The following is a 26,370-nucleotide window of genomic DNA, read 5'->3' as shown; positions in this document are numbered from 1 at the left end:
GAGGACTCAAATGGGAAGCATGACAAGGCTGGGGCAGAAGAGGAGAATCCCCTCCTGCCTTTTTTTTTTTTGTAATGGGGTCTCATTATGTCACCCAGGCTGGAGTGCAGTGGCACGATCACTGCTCACTGTAGCCTTGACCTCCTGGGCTCAAGTGAGCCCCCCGATCTCAGTCTCTGGAGTAGTTGGGACCACAGGTGTGCACCACCATGACTGGCTAAATTATTTATAGAAATGAGGTCTTGCTAAGTGGCCCAACCAGTTTGGTCTTGAACATCTAGGCTCAAGCAGTCCTCGCACCTCAGCCTCCCAAAGTGCTGGGATTACAGGCATGAACCACTGTGCCCAGCAACTTTTTTTGTTTTGATTGAAATTATTGTTTCACGTGTCCGTGTGAAGAGATCACCAAACAGGCTTTGTGTGAGCAGCATGGCTGTTTATTTCACCTGGGTGCAGGCAGGTTGAGTCCGAAAAAGGAGTCAGCAAGGGTGATGGGATTATCATGAGTTCTTACAGGTTTTGGGATAGGTGGTGGAGTTAACAACACTGTTTTGGGGGCAGGGGGTGGATCTCACAAAGTACATTCTCAAGGGTGGGGAGAATTACAAAGAAACTTCTTAAGGGTGGGGGAGATTATACAGAACGCTGATCAGTTAGGGTGGGGTAGAAACAAATCACAATGGTGGAATGTCATCAGTTAAGCTATTTTCACTTCTGTGGCTCTTCAGTTGCTTCAGGCCATCTAGATATATATGTGCAGGTTGCTGGGGATATGATGGTTTAGCTTGGGCTCAGAGGCCTGACAATTATGATGTGATTTTTCTAACTTATTCTGTTAATATAATGCATTACACATATTTTCAAATATTAAAACAAACTTACATCTCTGGAATAAATCCCACTTGGTCATATTGTACAATTCTTTTTATATATTTCTGAATTAAATTTGCTAATATTTTGCTATGGATTTTTCCAACAATATTCATGAGAAATGTTGGATTTTTTCTCTTTTTGTAAGGTCTTTTCCTGGTTTTGGTACTGGGGTAATTCTAACTTCATACAATACATCGGGAACTGTTCCTTCCTCTTCTATCTTCTGGAAGAGGTTGTATGGAATTGGTGTTAATTCTTGTGTAAACATTTGATAGAATTCATTAGTGAAAGTTTTTGTGCCTGGAGATCTCGGGTTTTTTTTTTTTTTGAGTTTAAAAATTACAATTACAATTCTCTCTAGTTAGAGGACTATTTATCCTTTTCATATTAGGTTATTTGTAGTAATTTGTGCCTTCTGAGGAATTTGCTCATTTTGTCAAAGTTGTCAAATTTATGTTGTGTGGTATTATTTATGGCATTCCTTTTTGGTGTCTGAAGGGTAATTATATTCCCTGGTACGTTCCTCACGTTGGTAATTTATGTCTTCTCTTTTTTTTTTTTCTTTGCAGTCTTGCTGGAGGTTTGTTAAATTTATTCATCTTTTCAAAAACTAGATCCTTGGTTGGGTGTGGTCGCCCACACCTGTCATCCCAGCACTTTGGGAGGCTGAGGCAGGAGGATCGCTTGAACCCACGAGTTGGAGACCAGACTGGGCAACATGGAGAGATTCTGTCCCTAAAAAAATAAAAATAAAAAAATCAACCAAGCCTAGTGGCACACACCTGTGGTCCCAAACTACTTGACAGGCTGAGGTGGGAGGATCCCTTGAGCATGGGAGGTTGAGGCTGCATTGAGCCGTTATCACCTCACTGCACTACATCCTGGGTGACAGACCAAGACCCTGTCAATCAGTCAATCAATCAATCAATAGCTTCCCAGGTGACTCCAGCCTGCTGCCAGCTTTGGTAACTAGTGGCCGACTGTCAGGCCTCTGAGCCCAAGCCTGCACGTGTACATCCAGAAGGCCTGAAGCAAGTGAAGAATCACAAAAGAAGTGAAATTGGCCTGTTCCTGCCTTAACTGATGACATCCCACCATTGTGACTTGTTACTGCCCCACCTTAACCGAGCGATTAATCTTGTGAAATTCCTTCTCCTGGCTCAGAACCTCCCCCACTGAGCACCTTGTGACCCCCGCCCCTGCCCGGAAGAGAAAAACACCGTTTGACTATAATTTTCCACTACCCACCCAAATCCTATAAAACAGCCCCACCCCTATCTCCCTTCGCTGACTCTCTTTTCAGACTCAGCCCGCCTGCACCCAGGTGAAATAAACAGCCTTGTTGCTCACACAAAGCCTGTTTGGTGGTCTCTTCATAGGGACGGCCGTGACACCGACCATCTTCTTCTTGGGCATCACAAGTGGTTTTATTCATTGCTGTAGCCCAAGGACTCAACGCTGTTTAGCACGAAGCAGACACTGGGTAACCATTTCTTGAATGAAACCCATTTTACAGATGAGGCAACTGAGGCTCAGAGAAGTTAAGTTCACACAAGTGGCAGCGCTGGTCACCTTTCCATTGCAATTCACCTGGAAGTGTTCAGGTTGCTTTCTGACTGCAGGGCAGATATTGGGGCTGCAGTGCCCAGTTCCAAAGTTCAAAGTTTGCTCTGCGCCGGCCAGGGAGCTGGTCTAGCAGCTGCAGTGTTAACCCGAGGCCCCGCCCGCAACGGGTGGGGCGAGGCTGGGCGTTGGTGAGCCCTGCAGAGAGGCTGCGCCTTGGGCCGCCTAGCGCCTGTGCGCCTGCGCGGGGCGCCGAGGGGACGGGGTCCGACTCAGAAATGGCGGCCTCCGTGTTCTACGGCCGGCTGTTGGCCGTCGCTACCCTTCGGAACCACAGGCCTCGGACAGCCCTGGGGGCCGCTGCTCAGGTAATGCCTTGCAGCCCACTCTCATCTCGAGGGTCGGCAGGGGAAAGGGTGAGGTGTGAGGGGTCTCGTGGCCCGACTTGGGGTCACTTCGCCGGCAGTGACATTTTTTGGGTGCCCTGCAAGGCCCTCGGGCTACTTGCCCGGGAGTGCTGCTCGCCAAGACTACGAGCGAGCCCAAGTTTGCGCCGCGCTGCCCCAGCCCTTAGTCCGCGAGGAGCCCGGACGGCCCGGCCGTGGCTGCTCCTGCAGTTTCTGAGGGGTGGGCGGGAGCAGGTGGGCTCTGAGTGGAGGTGAGAGGGTCAGGACAGTCTGCTGCCATTCCCGCGTCTGGCGCGGTGGGCTGAGACTTGAGCGGCCCCTCTTTGGACAGGGGGGAATGCCCTTCAAATGTACTTTTGTGTTTCTTGGGAGCTGTCATAGGTGGGAATGTCAGAGGACCAGCGGTGTTTGCTGACTTGCCTTCTCTGGGGCAAAGTAGGGAAGTCTCCCCTCTCCTCCCAGTAGTTGTATGCTGTTCTACTTGTTAATAGCAGTAATAAGATTATGTTTTCTACCTAACCAGTTGGAGAGGTAAGAAAATAATCTTCTTTTGTATAGCCTTATTTCTGGATAGGCTGTAGCATAGTAATTACTAACTTTGTTTTGAATATTTGATGTGTGCCGGGTAATGTGCTAAGCGCTTTATATGTAGTCTCTCAGGTTTTTCAGCAACTGTGAGGAAGTCATTCAATACCTGCATCATTGTTGAACATACTATGGTTAAGAGAACAAGTAATTTGGACTAGGTCATATAGGAGGTAAAATCAGAGCTGAGATTTAATCCCAGAGCTGTCTGGTTCTAAAGCCCGTGTACTTGAGTCGGCTCGACAACTTTGAAAACAAACATCTTTCTTCCAACTTTTACAACAAAAACTTGTGGAAGGGCATTATTGGTGTCCTAAGTCAATTCCAGAGTTTTAGTTTTTTTTTTCTGAAGTAACTCTTAATACATGTCATAGTATGCATTGATTTGGGGCCCTCCTGCCGCTACCTTTTTTTTTCTTCATTTTTGTTAAAGTTCCGCCGGGCGCGGTGGCTTACACCTGTAATCCCAGCACTTTGGGAGGCCGAGGTTGGCGGATCACGAGGTCAGGAGATCGAGAACATCCTGGCTAACACGGTGAAACCCCGTCTCTACTAAAAATACAAAAAAATTAGCCAGGCGTGGTGGTGGGCGCCTGAGGTCCCAGCTACTCGGGAGGCTGAGGCCGGAGAATGGCTTGAACCCGAGAGGTGGAGCTTGCAGTGAGCCGAGATCGCGCCACTGCACTCCAACCTGGTCGACAGAGCTAGACTCTGCCTCAGACAAATAAACAAAAAGTTGTTCATACTTTCAGCCTAGGGGTAGTGAGTTCTGTGAGTTTGCTTCCCAAAAGAAGGAGTGACTTTTTGGCCTTGAACTTCCTTCTTGTGAGTCTTACAAGAGTGCCATTTAGTTTTCAGAAAATGGGGAATTTGGTGACACATACGTTTTCATTCTAATCAAAATCTTTATCTTTTTGGAAGTTCATTTAAAAGGCTTCATTTCTCCATATGGAAATATCTAGTACTATTTTCATTATTCCAGTTGCTCTCTTCTACCCTGCTGTTAAGAAATGCAGCTCTAGAGTTTGGAAGGACCTTAGTCTAACCCTTTGCTTTTGTAGATGAGGACATAGAAGTACAGAGTCTTAGGAAACTTGTTCAAGGTCACACATTTAATTTAGCAATTTGTTTTCAACATTTTTTTTTTTTCCTTGAGACGGAGCCTTGCTCTGTCGCCCAGGCTGGAGTGCAGTGGCTCAATCTCGGCTCACTGCAAGCTCTGCCTCCCGGGTTCACGCCATTCTCCTGCCTCAACCTCCCGAGTAGCTGGGACTACAGGCGTCCACCACCGCGCACGGCTACTTTTTTTTTTTTTTTGAGGTAGAGTCTCGCTCTGTCGCCCAGGCTGGAGTGCAGTGGCTGGATCTCAGCTCACTGCAAGCTCCGCCTCCCGGGTCCATGCCATTGTCCTGCCTCAGCCTCCCGAGTAGCTGGGACTACAGGCGCCTGCCACCTCGCCCGGCTAATTTTTTGTATTTTTTAGTAGAGACGGGGTTTCACCGTGTTAGTCAGGATGGTCTCGATCTCCTGACCTTGTGATCCGCCCGCCTCGGCCTCCCAAAGTGCTGGGATTACAAGCTTGAGCCACCGCGCCCGGCCTGTTTTCAACGTTTTTTTAAGTTCTCTGACCCTCCTCCAATTTCTTGATATCTTTAGCCTAGTGTATCTTCGTTGAAAATTATACGTATTTCAGCATATGTCTTTGAGAATAAGGACATTCTTCCAAATAACCACAATATAATGATCATACTTAGGAATTCAATATTGCTGTAACATTAATATATATAGTTTAGATTCGGATTTTTCTAGTCGTCCCCAAAGTGTTCTTTATAGACATTAGATTTTTAAAAATTTAAACTTGGAATCAGACCTTATGACATTTTCTCTGATCCAACTAACCAATTAGGTGCCACCTAGTGATTTACATGCTAGTGACCTATGTATTGCAGTTGTTTATTTACATGCCTGTGAACTCTGTGGCTGGGACCCTGGTGTCTTTATTCTTTTAGTGTCTGTAGTCCACTGTCTAATACACAGTCATCAAAAAAATATTTGAGTGTGCCGGGCGTAGTGGCTGACACCTGTAATCCCAGCACTTGGGAGGCTGAGGCGGGTGGATCACGAGGTCAGGAGATCAAGACCATCCTGGCTACCATGGTGAAACCCCATCTCTACTAAAAATGAAAAAAAATCGGCCGGGCGCGATGGCTCAAGCCTGTAATCCCAGCACTTTGGGAGGCCGAGACGGGCGGATCACGAGGTCAGGAGATCGAGACCAGTCTGGCTAATACGGTGAAACCCCGTCTCTACTAAAAAATACAAAAAACTAGCCGGGTGAGGTGGCGGGCGCCTGTAGTCCCAGCTACTCGGGAGGCTGAGGCAGGAGAATGGCGTAGACCCGGGAGGCGGAGTTTGCAGTGAGCTGAGATGCGACCACTGCACTCCAGCCTGGGCGACACAGCGAGACTCCGTCTCAAAAAAAAAAAAAAAAAAAAAGAAAAAAAATCAGCCGGGTGTGGTGGCACGCGCCTGGGGTCCCAGCTACTCGGGAGGGTGAGACAGGAGAATCGCTTGAACCCAGGACATGGAGGTTGCAGTGAGCCAAGATTGCACCACTGCGCTCCAGCTTAGGCGACAGAGTGAGACTCGGTCTCGGAAAAAAAAAAAATTTGAGTGTATGACTATTTTTGCCAGGCTTATGCTGGTTACTCCCCTCCGCACTTATTTTTATTATTATTTTGAGGTATAATTTATGTACAGTAAGATATACAGCTAAGTAGATAGCTAGATTAATTTTTATGTATGTATTCACCTGTGTAACCATCATCCACATCAAGATATACAATGTTTCCAGCCCTCAGAAGGCTCTCATGTCTTCTCTCTTATTAATACTCCCTGACAGAAGGTAGCAACTAATTCTGACTTCTGTCATCATAGGCTAATTTTGACTGGTTTTGAACTCTGTAAAAATAAATCATGTAAGTATATATTCTTGTTTCTGGCTTCTTTCCCTCTACATTATGTTTGTGAGATTAATCCATTGATATGTGAGCCATAGCACTTTTTTTCTTTTTATTTTTCTGTAGTATACTATTATGTACATATACCATAGTTTATCCATTCTCTTGTTGATGGGCAATCAGCTAATTTCTGTTTTCTGTCTGTTATAAATAAGCCTGCTCTGGACATTTTTATATGTGCCTTTTGATAGATGTAAGGACTAATTTCTTTTCTTTTTTTTTTTTTTTGAGATGGAGTTTCGCTCTGTCACTGTCACCCAGACTGGAGTGCAGTGGCACAATTTCGGCTCACTGCAAGCTCTGCCTCACGCCATTCTCCTGCCTCAGCCTCCCGTGTAGCTGGGACTACAGGCGCCCGCCAGCACGCCTGGCTAATCTTTTTTTTTTTTTTTTTTTTTTGAGACGGAGTCTCGCTCTGCCGCCCAGGCTGGAGTGCAGTGGCCGGATCTCAGCTCACTGCAAGCTCCGCCTCCCGGGTTCACGCCATTCTCCTGCCTCAGCCTCCCGAGTAGCTGGGACTACAGGCGCCGCCACCTCACCCGGCTAGTTTTTTGTATTTTTTAAAGTAGAGACGGGGTTTCACCGTGTCAGCCAGGATGGTCTCGATCTCCTGACCTCGTGATCCGCCTGTCTCGGCCTCCCAAAGTGCTGGGATGACAGGCTTGAGCCACCGCGCCCGGCCATAATCTTTTTGTATTTTTAGTAGAGACGGGGTTTCACTGTGTTAGCCAGGATGATTTCCATCTCCTGACCTCATGATCCGCCCGCCTTGGCCTCCCAAAGTCCTGAGATTACAGGCGTGAACCACTGCACCCGGCCAAGGACTAATTTCTGTTGATCTATACCCAGGAATGGGATTTCTGAGTCAGAAGGTAGAGGCATGCTAAACAGTAGTTTGAGAGGTTGCTGGCTTTTTTCTTTTTTCTTTTCTCTTTTCTTTCTTTTTTTTTTTTTTTTTAACTTATTTATTCATTTTTTTAGACAGGGTCTTGCTCTGTTGACCAAGCTGGAGGACAATGGTGAAATCACAGCTCACTGCAGTCTCAAACTCCTGAGCTGAAGCCATCCTCCTGCCTCAGTCTCAGGAGTAGCTGGGATTATATGTGCAAGCTACTGTGCCCAGCTTGGTTGCTGGCTTTTAATATTGAAGTGACACTAAATCAAGGAATTGAGCTACCTAAGTCAAATGTTACCAAGGATTTTAGCTTGCTAAATGAATCAGAAATAAATTGCTATTATATATGATTGATTTGTAAGACTAGTAGTTTTCATAACTGTAGGGTTCTTAAGAATCAACTGAGTGACTTGTTATGAATGCAGATTTCCTTGGGCCCAGTCCAGAGATTCTAATTTTGCAGCTGAGAATGGATCTCAGGAATCAGCAGTTTACAAACAACCCAGTTCATTTTGAGGCAAAAGCTCATGAACCTACTTTAAGAAACAGATTGTTTATTTGACCTCTTTAAATTTAATTCTTATGACATTGTGTGTTTCATATGAACCATGTTTCAGTATACCTCATTCTGTATTGAGATTTTGGAAATGTGTGGATAACACTTAAATGCGTGATTCCATTGACCAGTCATAGGGTACAGGCTGCCAGTGGGAAGGAGGTGTGACTTTGGGCAAGTAGTCTCCAGTGAGAGGACTTGGCTGAGAGCTATCAGCAACCAGCACTCCCAGCAGCGGCAGCTGGGGCTATGAATGCCTTGGTCCTGAATGGGGAGTGCCGGGGGGATATGGGCAGCATACTGCAATATCCACTACAGATGAAGCCATGGTTTTGAGTATCGAGTGTATGAAAGAGTAATGGTACCAAATTATTTTATTTTTACATATCTAGTGTCAGGTGATTTGTTAGGTGCTGGAGGAATTGGTAGAGAGAAGAAAATTGGGAAGGGGTTTTGGTTTGGTGGAAAAGATGAGATTGGTTTTAGATCTGCTGAATATGGCATTGAGGTAGAACTGCCCTGTAGATCATTGGAGATATGGTAGTAAAGCTGAAATCTAAAATAAAGAAGAGAGATGATAAGGAAATAATTAAAACGACAGTGGTAATAGTGATATTTAGTTGATAGGCTAGCTTTTAGTTTTATGCTGTAATTCAGGTACTCTGAATATTGTATTTTGATAAAACATTTCTGTTATAGTTATGAAGAACCAAGTAGTTAACAAGACTTAACTGCCAAATCACTGTCATATATAAATATGTCCCCAATCTTTCTAGGTTCTGGGAAGTTCTGGATTGTTTAATAACCATGGACTCCAAGTACAGCAGCAACAGCAAAGGAATCTCTCACTACATGAATACATGAGTATGGAATTATTACAAGAAGCTGGTGTCTCCATTCCCAAAGGATGTGTGGCAAAGTCACCAGATGAAGCTTATGCAGTTGCCAAAAAATTAGGTACTAAATTAAGAAAAACTTTTGCCGCCTTGACATGAGAGCTCTGAGAAGATTTCAAGTTTAGTTTTGGTTTGATAACAACTTTTAACTTTTTTTTTTAAGTACATTTTCTTTGCTTAAAATAGAAGGTGGAACTTTATGATTATTGAAATTCTAAAATAATTATTGTTATTATGCGCTCCCATAGTGCCAGTGACGTGGGAGTCCCTTACATTGGCATTAGGAAGCTGAAGTCCTGTTTTTAGTTGGAATATAATTATGGGGAATGGAATTCTACTACTACTACTCTAACTACTCTGGAGCTTAAAGGATGGCAGTTGTGATGATTCTTTGGGGAAATGGTGAAGGAAAATCTTAGCTGTTAATGTGCTTATAAGGAGAGGTCCAGTGCTTCCCCTTCCATTTTCTGTCATGAAAAATATGGAACCAAAGGGGAACAAAAAGTAGAGTGCTAGAATGTAAACTCCATGAGAACAGAGTTTCTTTTTCTTTTCTTTCGTTTTTTTTTGAGATGGAGTTTCATTCTTATCACCCAGGTTGGAGTGCAATAGTGCAATCCTGGCTCACTGCAACCTCCGTTTCCCAGGTTCAAGGGATTTTCCTGCCTCAGCCTCCCAAGTACCTGGTATTATAGGCACCCACCACCATACCCGGCTAATTGTTTTATATTTTTAGTAGAGATAGGGTTTCACTATGTTGCCCAGGCTGGTCTCAAACTCCTGACCTCGTGATCCGCCCACCTCGGCCTCCCAAAGTGCTGGGATTACAGGTATGAGCCACCATGCCCAGCCCGAGTTTCTTTTTCTTATTTGTTCACTGATACATCCCAAAATCTTAGAAGAATGCCTTACACTTAGGTAATCAATAAATACTAAATTAATAAATATTAAATGAATTTAATAGTTGCCCATGTTTATTAGCAGATTCCTTTATTGATAACAGAAGCCTTAATAGCTTTTGTTAATTTCAATTTCTTAAAAAAATTTTGATTTCAGAAAATAAGCTTACATTTTTAAAGATTTAACATGAAAACATGAGCTGATGTACTAGCTATGCACTGCATTTTCTTTTTTTTTTTTTTTTTTTTTTTTTTTTGAGACGGAGTCTCACGCTGTTGCCCAGGCTGGAGTGCAGTGGCGCGATCTCGGCTCACTGCAAGCTCCGCCTCCTGGGTTCCCGCCATTCTCCTGCCTCAGCCTCCTGAGTAGCTGGGACTACAGGCGCCCGCCACCGCGCCCGGCTAATTTTTTGTATTTTTAGTAGAGACGGGGTTTCACTGTGGTCTCGATCTCCTGACCTTGTGATCCGCCCACCTCGGCCTCCCAAAGTGCTGGGATTACAGGCTTGAGCCACCGCACCCGGCCTGCATTTTCTTTTTAGCAGTATTTTAAATCCCACCAATTTTATGTAGATTAGCATAAGTCATCTCTCTTCTATGTACATTTAATTAATATGACTTTAATATGATTTGTTGAATACTTTGCTTTTAAGTTTTTTAAGAAATATAAGGAACATTTTCAAAGTGTTTGAAATTTTAAAAGTATTCATCTTGGGTAGTACTTATTTGTCTCTAGACTGGATTTTTCTTTCAAAATTAAAGATACATACAAGTTAAGAAAACTGTCAAATAAGCTGTGTTTTTGAATGAGATGACCGTGATTTCCTTGACTTGGAAGCATGATTTTTCATTTATAGTTTGCTAGTTATTATTGTTGTTAATCAGAAAAAATTATTTTAAATCAGATTACAAGCAAACTTTTTATTAAGCAAAAGCTTTGTATAAGTTCATACTAATTGTGGTGAAATTTTTGTTAATTAATGGTGACCTATAGTTGGAACTTCTGCATAATGTTAATAGGACCTGATTTATATATAATTACGTCAGTAAAAACGGTTTTCCCCTTGTTTCCAGATTTCAAAATTCCAGAAAAAACACTTTTTTTTTTTTTTTTTTTTGAGACGGAGTCTCGCTCTGTCACCCAGGCTGGAGTGCAGTGGCCGGATCTCAGCTCACTGCAAGCTCCGCCTCCCAGGTTCACGCCATTCTCCGGCCTCAGCCTCCCAAGTAGCTGGGACTACAGGCGCCCGCCACCTCGCCCGGCTAGTTTTTTTTGTATTTCTTAATAGAGACGGGGTTTCACCGTGTTAGCCAGGATGGTCTCGATCTCCTGACCTCGTGATCCGCCCGTCTCGGCCTCCCAAAGTGCTGGGATTACAGGCTTGAGCCACCGCGCCCGGCCGAAAAAACACTTTTTTTAGAGATAGGGTCACTATATTGCCCAGGGTAGTCTCAAACTTCTGGGCTCAAGTGATCCTCCCACCTAGGCCTCTAAGTAGCTGGAACTACAGGCACATGCCACTGTGCCTGTCTATTTTTTGATTGTTATAATTGGTTTCTTTAACTAGTTTTCCATATATTTTCTCATTTAGTCAAATTCCATTGTTTTGTCAGAAAAAATAATTTGCATAGAAACTTTTTCATAAAATGAATAGGATTTATTCAGATGCCAATCTGTTTTGATTATGCCTTATAAAAACTTTTAATGATTTTTAGGTACAGAAGAAAGAAATAATATGTGCAGGATAAACTGTAACTATGAGTATTTCTGGCAAGTTCTCTGGGACTAGAACTCACAAGTAGTAAGAAGCAGGTAGGCAGCTCTGATTTTGAGCCCGTTGGAACAGATACCTTGTTCATTTAGAAAGTGTTTTTTGTCAAATAATATTGCAAATGATGATTATAGTGTGGGAGTGAGACTAATAATTAACAAGGAAATTTAAATCTAGAGGAGCAGAAATGCTACTTTGTAAAAGATAAATTTAGAAACTTTGGCGAAAACATGGAGGACAATTTTGTGTTTTTAGTGAGTCATTGATAACAAAAGATAACGATTATGGGATCTAGTTGCACAAGGTGTAGAATGAGGGACCTTAGAAGTACACCTGGTTTTGTTCATCTAGATAGCAATTCCCAGTACTGATTCCCAATACTTCAGGGTGATTTTTGCTTTTTAAGTTTCTGCGAAATTCACAAAATGCTAATTCTCATTTCATAAAAACTCTTAACTCAGCGCTTTGCTCAACAAGTGATATAATAGAGTATAAATGCTTTACAGGTGTGCCAAACTATTGTCTCTCCCCAGTCCTGTGGTGGCAGGAGAAGTTGAGTTAGCATGGGGTTTGGGGCCACTGAGCCTCTTTACCCAGTATTTCCTACCATGTCCATCATTTTCTGTTTGTGTGATGATGTGAAAAAAGTTGAGAGACATTATCCTGGAGGTAAGTTTTACCTGTTGTGAATAATTGAGGTTAGGAATGGAGGAATGGTTAGAAAGAAATCTAATTCTAATATTTTAAAAGACTATATGAGTCCCCAAAATGAAGGTTGGTGAGCTTGAAGATCATGAACTTTCTGTAATAGATTATCAAAGGGATGGTTGTTAGCACAGATAAATGTAGTAGATATAATTTGGGGTCAGTTTTGAGAGCAAATTATCTCTAACAGTTCATAATTCAAGAAAATATGATTTTAGTAAGGATTTGGCAGAATTTCTGTTGTTGTTTTGTTTCTGAGATGGTGTCTTGTTCTGTCACCCAGGCTGGAGTGCAGTGGTGCGATCATGGCTCATTGCAGCTTCGACCTCCTGGGCTCAAGCGACTTCTCCCGTCTCAGCCTGCTGAGTGGCTGGGACTATAGGTGTGCTCTACCATGCCTGGCTAAGTGTTGTATTTTTTCTTGAGATGGGGTTTCACCATATTGCCCAGGCTGGTCTCAAACTCCTAGGCTCAAGCAGCCCACCCACTCTTGGCTTCCCAAAGTGCTGGGACTACAGACATGAGCCACTGCGCCTGGGCACAGATTTGGCAGAATTTTTAGAATTTCCCCATTGACTATATAGAAAGATAGTTTGGCTTCTAGTATATTTAAGACAGAATCCCTATCTGGTTGAATAGATACATGTAAAGGATGCTGATTAATGAATGTCAGTCTGGAGGGAGATTTCTAATGGCATATAATAGGACTTTACCTTCTTTTTTTCTTCTTCTAAATATTTATTAGTTAGATGCCTGTATACAAGGAATGCTTAAAATGTTTGTGAGTGACTAAAGATAGGTGGGATAGTGATTGTGTTTTAGAGAGACAGTCTTGGGATCCAAAAAATATCTTGTCTGACTAGAACAAAGTGCCAAATGTAGTAAGACTGCAGGCTGTATGAGGGCAGGAGAGGTCTCACTCACTGTTGTATCTACAGTAGTAGCACAGTGTCTGGTATGTAGATGAACCTGTTGAGTGAATTAATGGAATTGAATAAAATGTTTGTTTCAACCAGTTGTCCTCAGACTTCTCTTCTTATCCTTCTGCCCTTCTTGATAGTTGATGAGACTGTATTTTATGAAATTTTTTTTTTTTTGCTTTTGTTGTGAAGGGCTTTTTTTTTTTTTTTTAAAAGGAACTTTTGAAGAATCATCTTTTGCCCTTAAAGACTTTATATTCCTAAAGAAAGGAAATTGACACTTTGTGGGGAAGAGAAGAACATTCTGTCTTGCAAAATGTTTTTGAAAAAATAGAGCTTCATTACTCTTACTTAATAGGTCAGTGTGTTAAGTTAGTGTGTTAAGTTCCCAGTTTAATGAATAGGAATGATTGAATTTAGCTCAGTAAAGTACAGTGTTAACTATGTTTTTTACATTACATTTGCATTGTTTGCATTGTAGTTATCTTCTTTGGATATAAACAAGTATTTCTTTGGATATAAACAAATACTTAAAGTGCTGGAAAGCCAGGACTTGACAGGTAAACAGAAACAGGTGGAATAAATAGTGGCTGCTCCTTTCCGTTTGGATATAAACTCTCTAATTTGCCACAGTTCAGAGACTACCTGTAGTATTCTCCATAAGAATGTAATTGTTTGTTTCAAGGAAATTTCTAAGTTGTTTCTATTCATTACCTAATACTAGTTGTGATACCTTGTGAATGGTAGAGACAGGCTCATTGAAAAGAGTCTGTCTTATCTAAACAAGGTACTTTTTCTAATCAGCTCTAGTTGGAGTACTGTACATCCAGTTTTTCCAGTTCTGAGTTTTCGTAAGAGCAGTGAAAAATCCAGATTTATAAGAATTCTGTTCATATTTTTAAATGTTCCTTTTTTTCAACATTCAGCAAAATATTACGTGCTAGGAACTCTCCCAGACGCTTATTAACATCTATGAATAAAATAAAGATTCTGCCCTCCTGGTCCTCTTTTCTAGTGGGGAAGCAAAACAACAAATGATATATGTAAGAAAATTACTTATGTACGAAGGTGATGAATTCTGTGGCGGAAAGAAGTGGAGTAGGTAAGGGGGATTGGTCACAGGTGGGCAGGTTAGTAGGGTAAGCTTCATGGGCAACATGAGATTTAAAGAGAAACTTGAAGGATCGGTGGCTTTTCTTTCCCAAATGGACACCTAGTGAAGAGTATTCTAGGCAGAGGGTGCATTAGAGCCAAGTCCTGAAGGCAGGAACATGCCCAGGAATAGTGAGGAACTATAGCGCAGTTGGAACTGAGTGAGCAACAGGGAGGGCCTAAGAGATAAAAAGGGTAGAGAGTATTATAGGGTGTAGAGGGTATTATAAGGTCTTCTAGGCCATTGTAAGGACTTTCTCATATATATACTCTGAGTGAGATTGGCATTCAGTGCAAGGTTTTAAGTAAAGGAATGGTGTGCCTGCTTTGGCTGCTGCCTTGAGAATATTCTGTGGGGGACAAAGGTCATATAGGTAAGAGATAGTGGTGGTTGGGATCAGAGTCTAAATTGCAGGTGATGAGGAATGGTGAAGATTCTGGATTAATTTGAAGATAAAACCAGTATGATTTCCTGGCTGAATGGAAGTGGGGTTTGTGAAAGACAAGTTTTTAAAACACTCTCTTGACTGACTATGCACAGGGTCATGATCTGGTTTAAATAGCACGCATTTCTGATGAAGGCTTACATCAGTAATTTTCTAAATGGTCTTTTAAAATAATTGTTAATGTGTAAACTTTAGGTTATTTTTGTTTGGTTTCAAACTCCATTTCCTACCTCATTTACTTGGTTGGTTCATTCTGCTTGATAAGTGCGTCGTGGAGTGATATCCTAGTTGTAGAGGACCCTACTTCAGTCTGTTCAAATCCATGTCTATGGAATAGTTGTTATATCCCAGAGACTGCCTTGTGCTTGGGATAAAATGAATACAATGAGACCTTTAGCCCTGATCTCAAAGGTTAATTTTTTTGCCATAATGTATCGTTGGTACCACACTGCCAGTATGGGCAAAATGCTGTGAGAGGCAAAATGAGGAGGCTCTGAAATTCTGCCTGTCTGGTAGACAGAGGATGCCTTTGTAAGAGGTATTACTCTTATTTTTTAACTGATACATAATATTTTTGGGGTACATGTGATATTTTGTTACATGCATAGAGTGTGTAATGATCAAGTCAGGGCATTTAGGATACCCATCACCCAGAGCGTTTACTCTTTTGAGACAGTCTTGCTCTGTCCTCCAGGAGGGAGTGCAATGGCGCAATCCTGGCCCATTGCAACCTCTGCTTCCCGGGTTCAAGCGATTCTTGTGCCTCAGCCTCCCAGGTAGCTGGGATTACAGATGTGCACCACCATGCCCGGCTAGTTTTTGTATTTTTAATAGAGATGAGATTTCGCCATGTTGGCTGGTCTGATCTTGAACTCCTGGCCTCATGTGATCCGCCTGCTTCAGCCTCTCAAGAGTGCTGGGATTATAGGAGTGAGCCACTGCTCCTGGCCCATTTACTCTTGATCATGAATGATGAGTACTATCTAGGCTAAACAGCTAGTTTGCTGGTTTTCCACAGCAAATTAGAAAGGAGAAGAAAAGGGATAAATAGTAATCAGTCTACCTGTTGAAGAAGAAAAATTCAGTCCATTTATTTAAAAATATGCATAAGCTTTGCAAGCATAGCATTCCGAAATCTTTTGATACAGATACTTTAATAACTCCTGATAGTACTACTCATGCAGTACTGCTCAATAATGTATTTTAATAGAACTTTCGCTTAGTGGGACAGTATAAATCAGTGTCAATACTGGTAATGGTAATATCCCCCAAGTCATGACATATTTCTGCTATAGCATATGCAACTCAAATATTCTCAGGACAGCAAGTTTACATGTGATTAGAGAGGGAGGGAAGTGTTAGGAAGACATGAAATTCAATTTTATACTTTTAATACTTTCCAAAGTTCTAGATGACATTTTCCAAAGTGTCAAGGAATGGTTAAATTATTTTCGGTTTACTTTAAGAAATGGTTTAATGTAAGTGACTAATTTTGAAAATTGTGGATCTTTTAGACAGTGATTATTTTAGTGTTCTAATCTAGAAAGTCTACATAGGCCGGGCGCGGTGGCTCACGCCTGTAATCCCAGCACTTTCGGAGGCCGAGACGGGCGGATCACAGGGTCAGGAGATCGAGACCATCCTGGGTAACACAGTGAAACCCCGTCTCTACTAAAAGTACAAAAAATTAGCTGGGTGTGGTGGCGGGCGCCTGTAGTCCCAGCTACTCGGGAGGCTGAGGCATGAGAATGGCATGAACCTGGGAGGCGGAACTTGCAGTGAGCTGAGATCCGGCCACTGCACTCCAGCCTGGGCGATAGAGTGAGACTCCGTCTCAAAAAAAAAAGAAAATCTACATAAACAAAATGCCTCATTTTTGGACATTGTGAATAAATTAGACTTGATTTAATACCACCTGTCAATATGTATGTTAAATAACAAAATACTATGTCTGGCATGCTGCTCCATGCTTCACATTTAATAGGAGTGTTTTTCTTCTAGGTTCAAAAGATGTTGTGATAAAGGCGCAGGTCTTAGCTGGTGGTAGAGGAAAAGGAACGTTTGAAAGTGGCCTCAAAGGAGGAGTGAAGATAGTTTTCTCGTAAGTCATATTTTTTAAGGATAAATCATCCTTGTTAAAGATTGATTAAAGATTGCTTATTGAATTGATAAAAATACTGAAATTTAAATATTAGATAAAATTTTGGCTATTATGTGGATTTGCTTTTTCTCAACTGGAGGAAAGAAAAATTTGAGTTATTTTTCTTCTTTTAGTCCAGAAGAAGCAAAAGCTGTTTCTTCACAAATGATTGGGAAAAAATTGTTTACCAAGCAAACGGGAGAAAAGGGCAGAATATGCAATCAAGTATTGGTCTGTGAGCGGAAATATCCCAGGAGAGAATACTACTTTGCAATAACAATGGAAAGGTCATTTCAAGTGAGTAATTGCAGACATGATACATAGATGATAAATTTATGACATTCAATTTCAAAAGTTGATTATTGTTTTTATTTATGTGGGAAAGATTTTAAAAGTACAAACTGTAATCTGTGTGTCGTGAGCATGATATGTCATTTAAAAAACAGCTTTGTTATGCCATAAAATTTGATATATAATATCATGATTTTAAAATCATAGGAAGAATTCTGTTGTAATAAACTTCATGGGATTCTCAAATTGTTAATTCACTAACAGCAGCTTAAATCATCTCTGGATCATCTCCAGATTGAGAAAATAATATCTAGCATACTAAAATATTCTAATGAAAGAGAAAGTCGCTGAACCCACTAGAAGAGTGTGTATCCATTGCATCATCTTCTGTTTTCTCAACTTCTTTTTTTTTTTTTTTTTTAATAGTTTGGGGGATTTGTTTCACTATATGATTCAATATTTGGTAATTTGAGAGATGACATAAAGTAGCAAACAATATGATTTTAAGGAGTATTACATTAGCACAGCTCTCCTCTCTTTATTGGAACCTAAAATGTTGAAGCTTCTGGTGAAGAGAAAATCCCTTTATGGACCTGGTGTTTGGAGAGAGCATTGATAATCATTTTATACTAGAATTATCTGTTTTTTGAGGGTATTAGTTAGGTTTTACAAGCTGAATCTGTGTGTTAACTAGCTTTTTTTTTTTTGAGAGGGAGTCTCGCACTCTCACCCAGGCTGACTTGCAGTGGTGCCATCTCGGCTTACTGCAAGCTCCACCTCCTGGGTTCACACCATTCTCCTGCCTCAGCCTCTCGAGTAGCTGGGACTCCAAGTGCCTGCCACCACACCCGGCTAATTTTTTGTATCTTTAGTAGAGACGGGGTTTCACTGTGTTAGCCAGGATGGTCTCGATTTCCTGACCTTGTGATCCGCCTGCCTCGGCCTCCCAAAGTGCTGGGATTACAGGAGTGAGCCACTGTGCCCAGCCAGAACTAGCTTGTTTTTTTGAAGCAACTGAGTATATATTTGAAAGCTCCAGTAAGGATTTGATGTAGAACATTAATTGTGTAGAATTTAGAGTAATAAAAATTTTAAGGGTCATGAAAATAATTTTCTTATGTAGAATAGCTTTTTAAAAAATAACAGCTTTCTATATTGTGATTTTTCTTACTTGCAATTAAATCTTCTATTAATGTTTGAGTGATACGTCTTTTGCAACTTTTAATTTTTATAAGGTATATAAAATCTTAAGATAATAACACTAGATGGTAGTAAAAATCCACTCAGAATATAAAATTAAGAAGCACTGTTTTATTCTCAAGTGATATTCTATGTGGTAGAATTTAGTTTGTAAGTTATTTTAAAAATCCCATGACAGTAACCTCATATATTACCCAAAATTTACATAAATCATATTTTTACACATTGACTTATTTTCACTACATTTTATTTTTCTTTTCGTTGACATTATATATCAGCATCTGTCATTTTGTTAGTTATGTTTTTACTTTTTGTTATAGTAGCCAGAAACAAGGTATAAATACCTGGATTAATTGAGATAGGAGTTCTCTATCCATAGTAATTCATCTTTTTTTTTTTTTTTTTTTTTTTTTTTTTTGTGAGACGGAGTCTCGCTCTGCCGCCCAGGCTGGAGTGCAGTGGCCGGATCTCAGCTCACTGCAAGCTCCGCCTCCCGGGTTCACGCCATTCTCCTGCCTCAGCCTCCGGAGTAGCTGGGACTACAGGCGCCCGCCACCGCGCCCGGCTAGTTTTTTGTATTTTTTAGTAGAGACGGGGTTTCACCGTGTTAGCCAGGATGGTCTCGATCTCCTGACCTCGTGATCTGCCCCTCTCGGCCTCCCAAAGTGCTGGGATTACAGGCTTGAGCCACCGCGCCCGGCCAGTAATTCATCTTTATTGTAGTAAAGGTAGCATAATGAATATGTATCCTTAAAGATATGTTAAGGCATTTGGGAAAAGGATCAAATTTGAGTTCATCTTAAGAACTTGAATTTTCTGACAACTATTTAAGTCTTGTTGAGGATAAAATGTTTTTATTTTAATACATGGTTAATAATACATGGTTATAATAATTCAGGTTAAAAATCTATAGTACTAGTAAAACTGACCGAAGACATTATAACATTCTTTGATATTACCACATTAGACCAATGTAGAGTTGGTTGGTGTTACTTTTTGGGGTATAGCCATTTTTTGGGGAATCCCTGTGGACAGATTTCTGTTGAACAACAAAAATTAGTCAGCTATTTAAACTACAAAGAGCACTTGTGATTGAGTTAATGTCCCATGCATGGGAATTAACTAGTCATTAGAAATTGCTTTTGTTAAAATGGGGAACAGACTTCCTATTTAATAAATAGTGCTGGGAGAACAGGCTAGCCATGCAGAAAATTGAAACTGAACCCCTTCCTTACACCAAATACAAAAGTTAACTCAAGATGGATTAAAGACTTAAATGTAAAACTCAACTGTAAAAACTCTAGACGGAAATCTAGGTAATACCATTCAGGACATAGGCACGGGCAAAGATTTCATGATAAAAACGCCAAAAGCAATTGCAACAAAAGCAATAATTGACAAATGAGATCTAATTAAGCTAAAGAGCTTCTGCACGGCAAAGGATACTGTCATCATAGCGAACAGACAACCTGCAGAATGGGAGTAAATTTTTGCAATCTATCCTTCCGACAAAGGTTTAATATCCAAAGTTTATAAGAAACTTAAATTTTCAGGAAAAAAGCAGCCCCAATAAAAAGGGGGCAAAGCACATGAACAGATACTTCTGAGAAAAAGACACAGGCTGGGTGTGGTGGCTCATGCCTGTAATCCCATTACTTTGGGAGGCGGAGATGGATGAATTACCTGAGGTCAGGAGTTCGAGACCAGCATGGCCAACATGGTGAAACCCTGTCTCTACTGAAAATAAAAAAATCAGTTGGGCATGGTGGTGGGTGCCTGTAATCCCAGCTACTCGGGAGGCTGAGGCAGGAGAATGGCTTGAACCTGGGAGGTGGAGGTTGCAGTGAGCTGAGATTGTGCCACTGCACTCCAGTCTGGGTGACAGAGCAAGACTCTGTTTCAAAAAAAAGGGCCACATATGGCCAACATACATGTGATTAAAAAGCTTATCACTGATCATTAGAGAAAAGCAAATCAAAACCACAATGAGACACCATCTCATGCCACTCAGGTGGCTGTTATTAAAAAGTCAAAAAACAACAGATGCTGGTGAGGTTTTGCAGAAAAAGGAATGTCTGTCTTTACAGTGTTGACAGGAGTGTAAGTTAGTTCAACCATTGTGGACGACAGTGTGGCAATTCCTCAAAGACCTAGAGGCAGAAATACTGTTTGACCCAGCAATCCCACTACTGGGTATATGCCCAAAAGAATATGTATCATTCTATTACAAAGATACATGCATCAGTATGTTCACTGCAGCACTATTCACAATAGCAAAGACATGGAGTCAACCTAAACATCCATCAATGATAGATTGGATACAGAAAATATGGTACATATACACCATGGAATACTCTGCAGCCGTAAAACAGGAATGAGATTATGTCCTTTGCAGGGATAGGGATGGAGTTGGAAGTCACTATCCTCAGCAAACTAATGCAGGAGCAAAAAACCAAACACCGTGTGTTTTCACTTATAAGTGGAAACTGAATGATGAGAACACATGGACACAAGGTGGGGATCAACACACACTGGGGCCTGATGGGTGGGGGGAGGGAGAGCATCAGAAAGAATAGCTAGTGGATGTTGGGCTTAATACCTGGGTAATGGGATGATCTGTACAGCACACCACCATGGCACATGTTTACCTTGTAACAAACCTACACATCCTGCACATGTACCCCTGAACTTAAAAGTTGAAGAAGAAAAAAAAAAAAGAATAAGCAAAGCAAAACTAAAAACAGAAAACTTACTTTTATGACTGACTTGTTTTTAGGAGATGTGTCATATGTTCTATTGGTCTTTAGTACCTTTCACATCCTGATTCCAGGGGGTATCTTCCATGGGGTTGGCATGCCAGAAAATCAATTAAAGTACCTACTCTCTGTGTGATACCTTTGTTAAGTTAGATTTCTTAACATTTGCCTAGTGCCTTTTGGGTACTTTGGGCTGAGTCAAGTCTATTTAATAAATCACATTTACTACTTTATTTTTCTGGTAAAACAACTGCAGTCTGCTGCAAATGAGTGGGACATTTTCCTGTGTCAATTTTTGACTTTACCTGAAATAGTTATAAAATGTGCTTAAGAATTCTAGTTTTATTTTGTATGTTTTTTTTTTAAATACACATCTTTCTTTTTTATTTTTATTTTTATTTTTTTTGCTCTGTCCCCCAGGCTGGAGTGCAGTGGCGCCATATTGGCTCACTGCAACCTCTGCCTCCCAGGTTCAAGTGATTCCCCTGCCTCAGCCTCCCGAGTAGCTGGGATTACAGGCGCCTGCCACGACGCCCGGCTACAGATCTTTACATATGGCTGCTTTGTCATTTAAGCCTTTTACATTTAAGCTTATTTTAAGGCAAATTTTTAAAAATACCAACAAGAAAAGAATTTAGGTTAAGCAAGTGGGAATTAGCATTATTAACATATTTGAAATTTCAGCTACTTGCTTGAAATGAAATTGTTTTGAAAGTTTATTACTAAGATTTAAAAGTGAAGCCAAGTCGTTTGAACGTGAACTAGCTATTTATTCTGCAGTGATGACCAAATGTGGAACTACATTGTTTAACCTGTTTACCCATGCAAGTTGGCTCCTTTCTAACTGGTTGTAGAATTAAGACAAATAGAGACTCCACTTTCTTCTGTGTATTATTATTTCCTTTTGTTTGTTTGTTTTTTTTTTTAGTTTTTTTTCTAACTTATAACCAATTGTTGAAGACTTTATTTTTACTTACTGAGAATGTAATGTTAACTTTTCTCCTCAACTAGTGTTGCCTTCTCTATGGCTTTTCATTTCTTTTACCAGTTGATATAAAAAGAGAAAGTAAAACTAAAATGAGGAAAAGAGGCCGGGCGCGGTGGCACTCGCCTGTATTCCCAGCACTTTGGGAGGCCAAGGCGGGCGGATCACAAGGTCAGGAGATTGAGACCATCCTGGCTAACAGGGTGAAACCCTGTCTCTACTAAAAATACAAAAAATTAGCTGGGCGTGGCGGCAGGCGCCTGTAGACCCAGCTACTTGGGAGGCGGAGGCAGGAGAATGACGTGAACCCGGTAGGCGGAGCTTGCAGTGAACCGATAGCCACTGCACTCCAGCCTGACCGGCAGAGCGAGACTCTGGTCTGTACCTCTCCTGTTGAATAAAATTATATTTTGTTGGTCTGTACCTCTCCTGTTGAATAAAATTATATTTTATGGTTATCTATAGACTTAATTTGTCTATATTCTATTTCAGTGGCATGACTAATACTGAACTGACTCTTCTTCAATCAGAATTTTTTCCTGCTCTTTAGATCTTTGTAAAAGCTTATAATTATGAACTGCCTTGCTAGCGAGAAAACGAAGAATACCCTTTCATTTGAAATTTATAGAGGGACTGAAAATTAGACCGTAATTTCAAACATTTCTCTTTACTTAGACTTGCTAATGTTGTCTTCTTTAGCCTCAGAAGGCTCAGTGAATTCTTTTATTTAATTTTTTTTTTATATTGAAAGGAGTTCTAATACCGAGTGCTCAGAGTTTAGCCAAACTTCAGAGGTTAAGGGCATAGTCCTGCGCGTGATTGCCCTTACTTTAGACACCAGCCTCAATTTTAGTGGTCTCCCGCTTACCCTCATTTCTGACTAGTTAGCTACAAATTTGAGGGTTAATTCCCTAGAACAACTCACAGAGCTCAGGAAAATGTTAAACTTAGGATTACAGTTTTAGTATAGCCAAAGGATATACAAATCATAACCAGCCAAATGAAAAGACACATAGGACAAGGTCTGGGAGAGTTCCCAAACATGAAGTTTCCACTATTCTCAGGAATGTTTTGTCTTGCTAGCATCTTAATGTGTGACAGTATGCAGAATATTGCCAACCCAAAGCTCCCCAAGCTTTTGATGTTCAGAGTTTTTTTTTTTTTTGATTGTCAAAAATATAACAAAAAATTTACCATACCCATTTTGAGTATGCAGTATAATAGTGCATACTAAGAAGTAAAGGAAAGAAAGGGAAGGGGAGGGGAAGGGGAGGGAAAAGAGAGAGAGAGAGAGGAAGGAAGGAGAATGTTAATTTCTCTTTTGGTAAAAGGAACAGAGTAAAACATGTTTTGTGCAACATCTCCAGAAGAGATCTCCAAATCTTTTTTTTTCTTTAATTTTTCCAGAACTTTTTTGTCTTGCAAAATTAAAACTATTCATTGAACAATTCCCTTTTCCCTGTCTGCCTTCCCTCCAGCCCCTGGTAATCACCATTCTGTTTTGTGTTTGTAAAAGTTTGAGTATTTTAGATATCTGAAGTAGTTGTCTTTTTGTGACTGGTTTTATCTCAGCATAATGTCCTCAAGGTTTATTCAGGATATAGTGTATGACAAGGTTTCCTTATTTATGGCTGAGTACTATTCCATTTTATATATATACTGCATTTTCTTTATCCATTCATCTTTTGATGGACATTAAGATTGCTTTCATCTATTGGCTATTGTCAGTAATGCTACAGTGAACATGGATGTTCAAGTATTTTTTTGAGATCCTGTTTTCTTTTGGATATATACTTATAAGTGAGATTACTGGATCATATGGTAATTCTATTTTTAATTTTTTGAGAAGCTTCTATAGTGTTTTCCATAACAGCTGTACCATTTTATTTATTTAATTTATTTTTTTGAGGCAAGTGTTGCTATGTCTCCCAGACTGGAGTGCAGTGGTGTGATCTTGGCTCACCACAACTTCCGCCTCCCAGGTTCAAGTGATTCTCCTCCCTCAGCCTCCTGAGTAGCTGGGACTACAGGCATGCACCACCATGCCCGGCTAATTTTTAGTAGAGACAGGGTTTCACCATGTTGGCCAGGCTGGTCTTGAACTCCTGACCTCAGGTGTTCTGCCTGCCTTGGCCTCCCAAAGTGCTGGGAATATAGGCATGAGCCTTCACACCTGGCTGAGCCGTACCATTTTATATTCCAACTAACAGCAGACAAAGCTTCCAATTTTTCTGCATCCTCGCCAACATTCATTTCCTGTTTTTTGGTGGTAGCCATCCTAAAGGGTGTGAGGTTATATTTCACTGTGGTTTTTATTTGCATTTCCGCAGTGATTAGTGATATTGAGTATCTTTTCATGTTCTTACAGGCCATTTGTAGATCTGCTTTGGAGAAATGTCTATTTTTTTTTTTTTCTTTTTTTTTTTTTTTTTGAGACGGAGTCTCGCTGTGTCGCCCAGGCTGGAGTGCAGTGGCCGGATCTCAGCTCACTGCAAGCTCTGCCTCCCGGGTTTTTACGCCATTCTCCTGCCTCAGCCTCCCGAGTAGCCGGGACTACAGGCGCCCGCCACCTCGCCCGGCTAGTTTTTTTTTGTATTTTTTAGTAGAGACGGGGTTTCACCATGTTAGCCAGGATGGTCTCGAACTCCTGACCTCGTGATCCGCCCGTCTCGGCCTCCCAAAGTGCTGGGATTACAGGCTTGAGCCACCGCGCCCGGCCGAGAAATGTCTATTTAAGTCCTTTGCCCATCTTTAAATTTTTTTGTTTGGGTTTTTTATTTTTTATTTTTTGGTTATTGAGTTGTAGAAGATCTTACATATTCTGGATTTCAGCTGTTAACCATGTATATGGATTGCAAATATTTTCTTTCATTATATAGATTGCCTTTTTACTTTGTTGATTATTTCCTTTGCTGTGAAGTTTTTAAGTTTGATGTAGTTCCATTTGTCAATTTTTGCTTTTTTTCTGCCTGTGCCTTTGGTATCATATTTAAGAAATCTTTGCTAAATCCAATGTCATAAACTGTTTTCTCTCTGTTTTCTTCTATGAGTTTTATAGTTTCAAGTTTTATGTTTAGGTCTTTAATCTATTTTGAGTAAATTTTAGCATATAGTATATGGTAAGGGTCTAATTTCATTCATTTGCGTGTGGATTTCCAATTTTTCCAGCACTATTTGTTGAAGAGACTGTTCTTTTTGCCCTCTTGTGTAGCTTTCACACCATTGTTGAAGATCATGTAATCATATACCTGAGGGAATACTTCTGGGTTCTCTTTTCTGTTCCATTAATCTATATGTCTGTTTTTTATGCATTATCATGCTGTTTTGATAACTGTAACCTTATAATATATTTTAAAAGAAGTGTGAGATCTCCATTTTCTTTTTTTTTCTCAAGATTGTTTTGACTGTTCTGGGTCCTTTGAGGTTATATATGCATTTTAGTGTATTTTTCTTGCCTTTTTTTTTTTTTTTTTTTTTAAGATAGAGTCTGGCTCTGTTGCCCAGGCTGGAGTGCAGTGGCGTGATCTCAGCTCACTGCAAGCTCCGCCTCCCGGGTTCACACCATTCTGCCTCAGCCTCCCGAGTAGCTGGGACTACAGGTGTCCGCCACCTTACCCGGCTAATTTTTTTTTTTTTTTGTATATTTAGTAGAGACAGGGTTTCACCATGTTAGCCAGGATGGTCTCAATCTCCTGACCTCGTGATCTGCCCACCTCAGCCTCCCAAAGTGCTGGGATTACAGGCGTCAGCTACCGTGTCCGGCCATATTTTTCTATTTTTATAAAAAAATGCCATTGAGATTTTGATAGAGATTACGTTGAATCTGTAGATTGCTTATGGTAGTATGCACATTTTAACAATATTAAGCCTTCCAGTCTGTGATCATAAGATGTCTTTCCATTTGTTTGTGTCTTTTTATTTTTATTTTATTTTTTATTTTTATTTTTTGACACGGAGCTCGCTCTGTCACCCAGGCTGGAGTGCAGTGGCATGATCTCAGCTCACTGTAGCCTCCACCTCCCGGGTTCATGCCATTCTCCTGCCTCAGACTCCTGAGTAGCTGGAAATACAGGCACCCTCCACTACTCCTGGCTAAATTCCTGTATTTTTAGTAGAGACAGGGTTTCACCGTGTTAACCAGGATGGTCTCGATCTCCTGACTTCATGATCCGCCCACTTCGGCCTCCCAAAGTGCTGGGATTATAGGCATGCGGCACCGTGCCCGGCCTGTTTCCTGACTTTTTAATGATCACCGTTCTGTCATGAGATGGTATCTCACTGTGGTTTTGATTCGCATTTCTCTAATGAA

The 26,370-nt window shown here is 40.9% G+C and overlaps 1 protein-coding gene across 9 annotated transcripts in view; it reads left to right on the top strand.

Moving 5' to 3' along the window:
- The first annotated feature begins 2,687 nt into the window (after positions 1–2,687).
- Positions 2,688–26,370, top strand: part of SUCLA2 (succinate-CoA ligase ADP-forming subunit beta) — a 70,747-nt gene continuing 47,064 nt past the window's right edge. For 7 of the 9 annotated variants that reach the window (XR_012426947.1, XM_045377230.3, XM_045377229.3 and 4 more), the window contains exons 1-4: positions 2,688–2,804; positions 8,676–8,856; positions 16,691–16,790; positions 16,964–17,126. Coding sequence is in view for 8 of the 9 variants with exons in the window: in XM_045377230.3 (XP_045233165.2) it covers positions 2,715–2,804; positions 8,676–8,856; positions 16,691–16,790; positions 16,964–17,126 (534 nt within the window). In the remaining variant the exon portion in view is untranslated. The remainder of the gene's footprint in view (positions 2,805–8,675; positions 8,857–16,690; positions 16,791–16,963; positions 17,127–26,370) is intronic. The other 2 variants (XM_074022005.1, XM_074022004.1) reach the window with 1 other exon arrangement.

Source organism: Macaca fascicularis, chromosome 17, assembly GCF_037993035.2.
Source record: "Macaca fascicularis isolate 582-1 chromosome 17, T2T-MFA8v1.1".
Lineage (NCBI taxonomy): Eukaryota > Metazoa > Chordata > Mammalia > Primates > Cercopithecidae > Macaca > Macaca fascicularis.
This window is presented reverse-complemented; position numbering and strand designations above follow the sequence as displayed.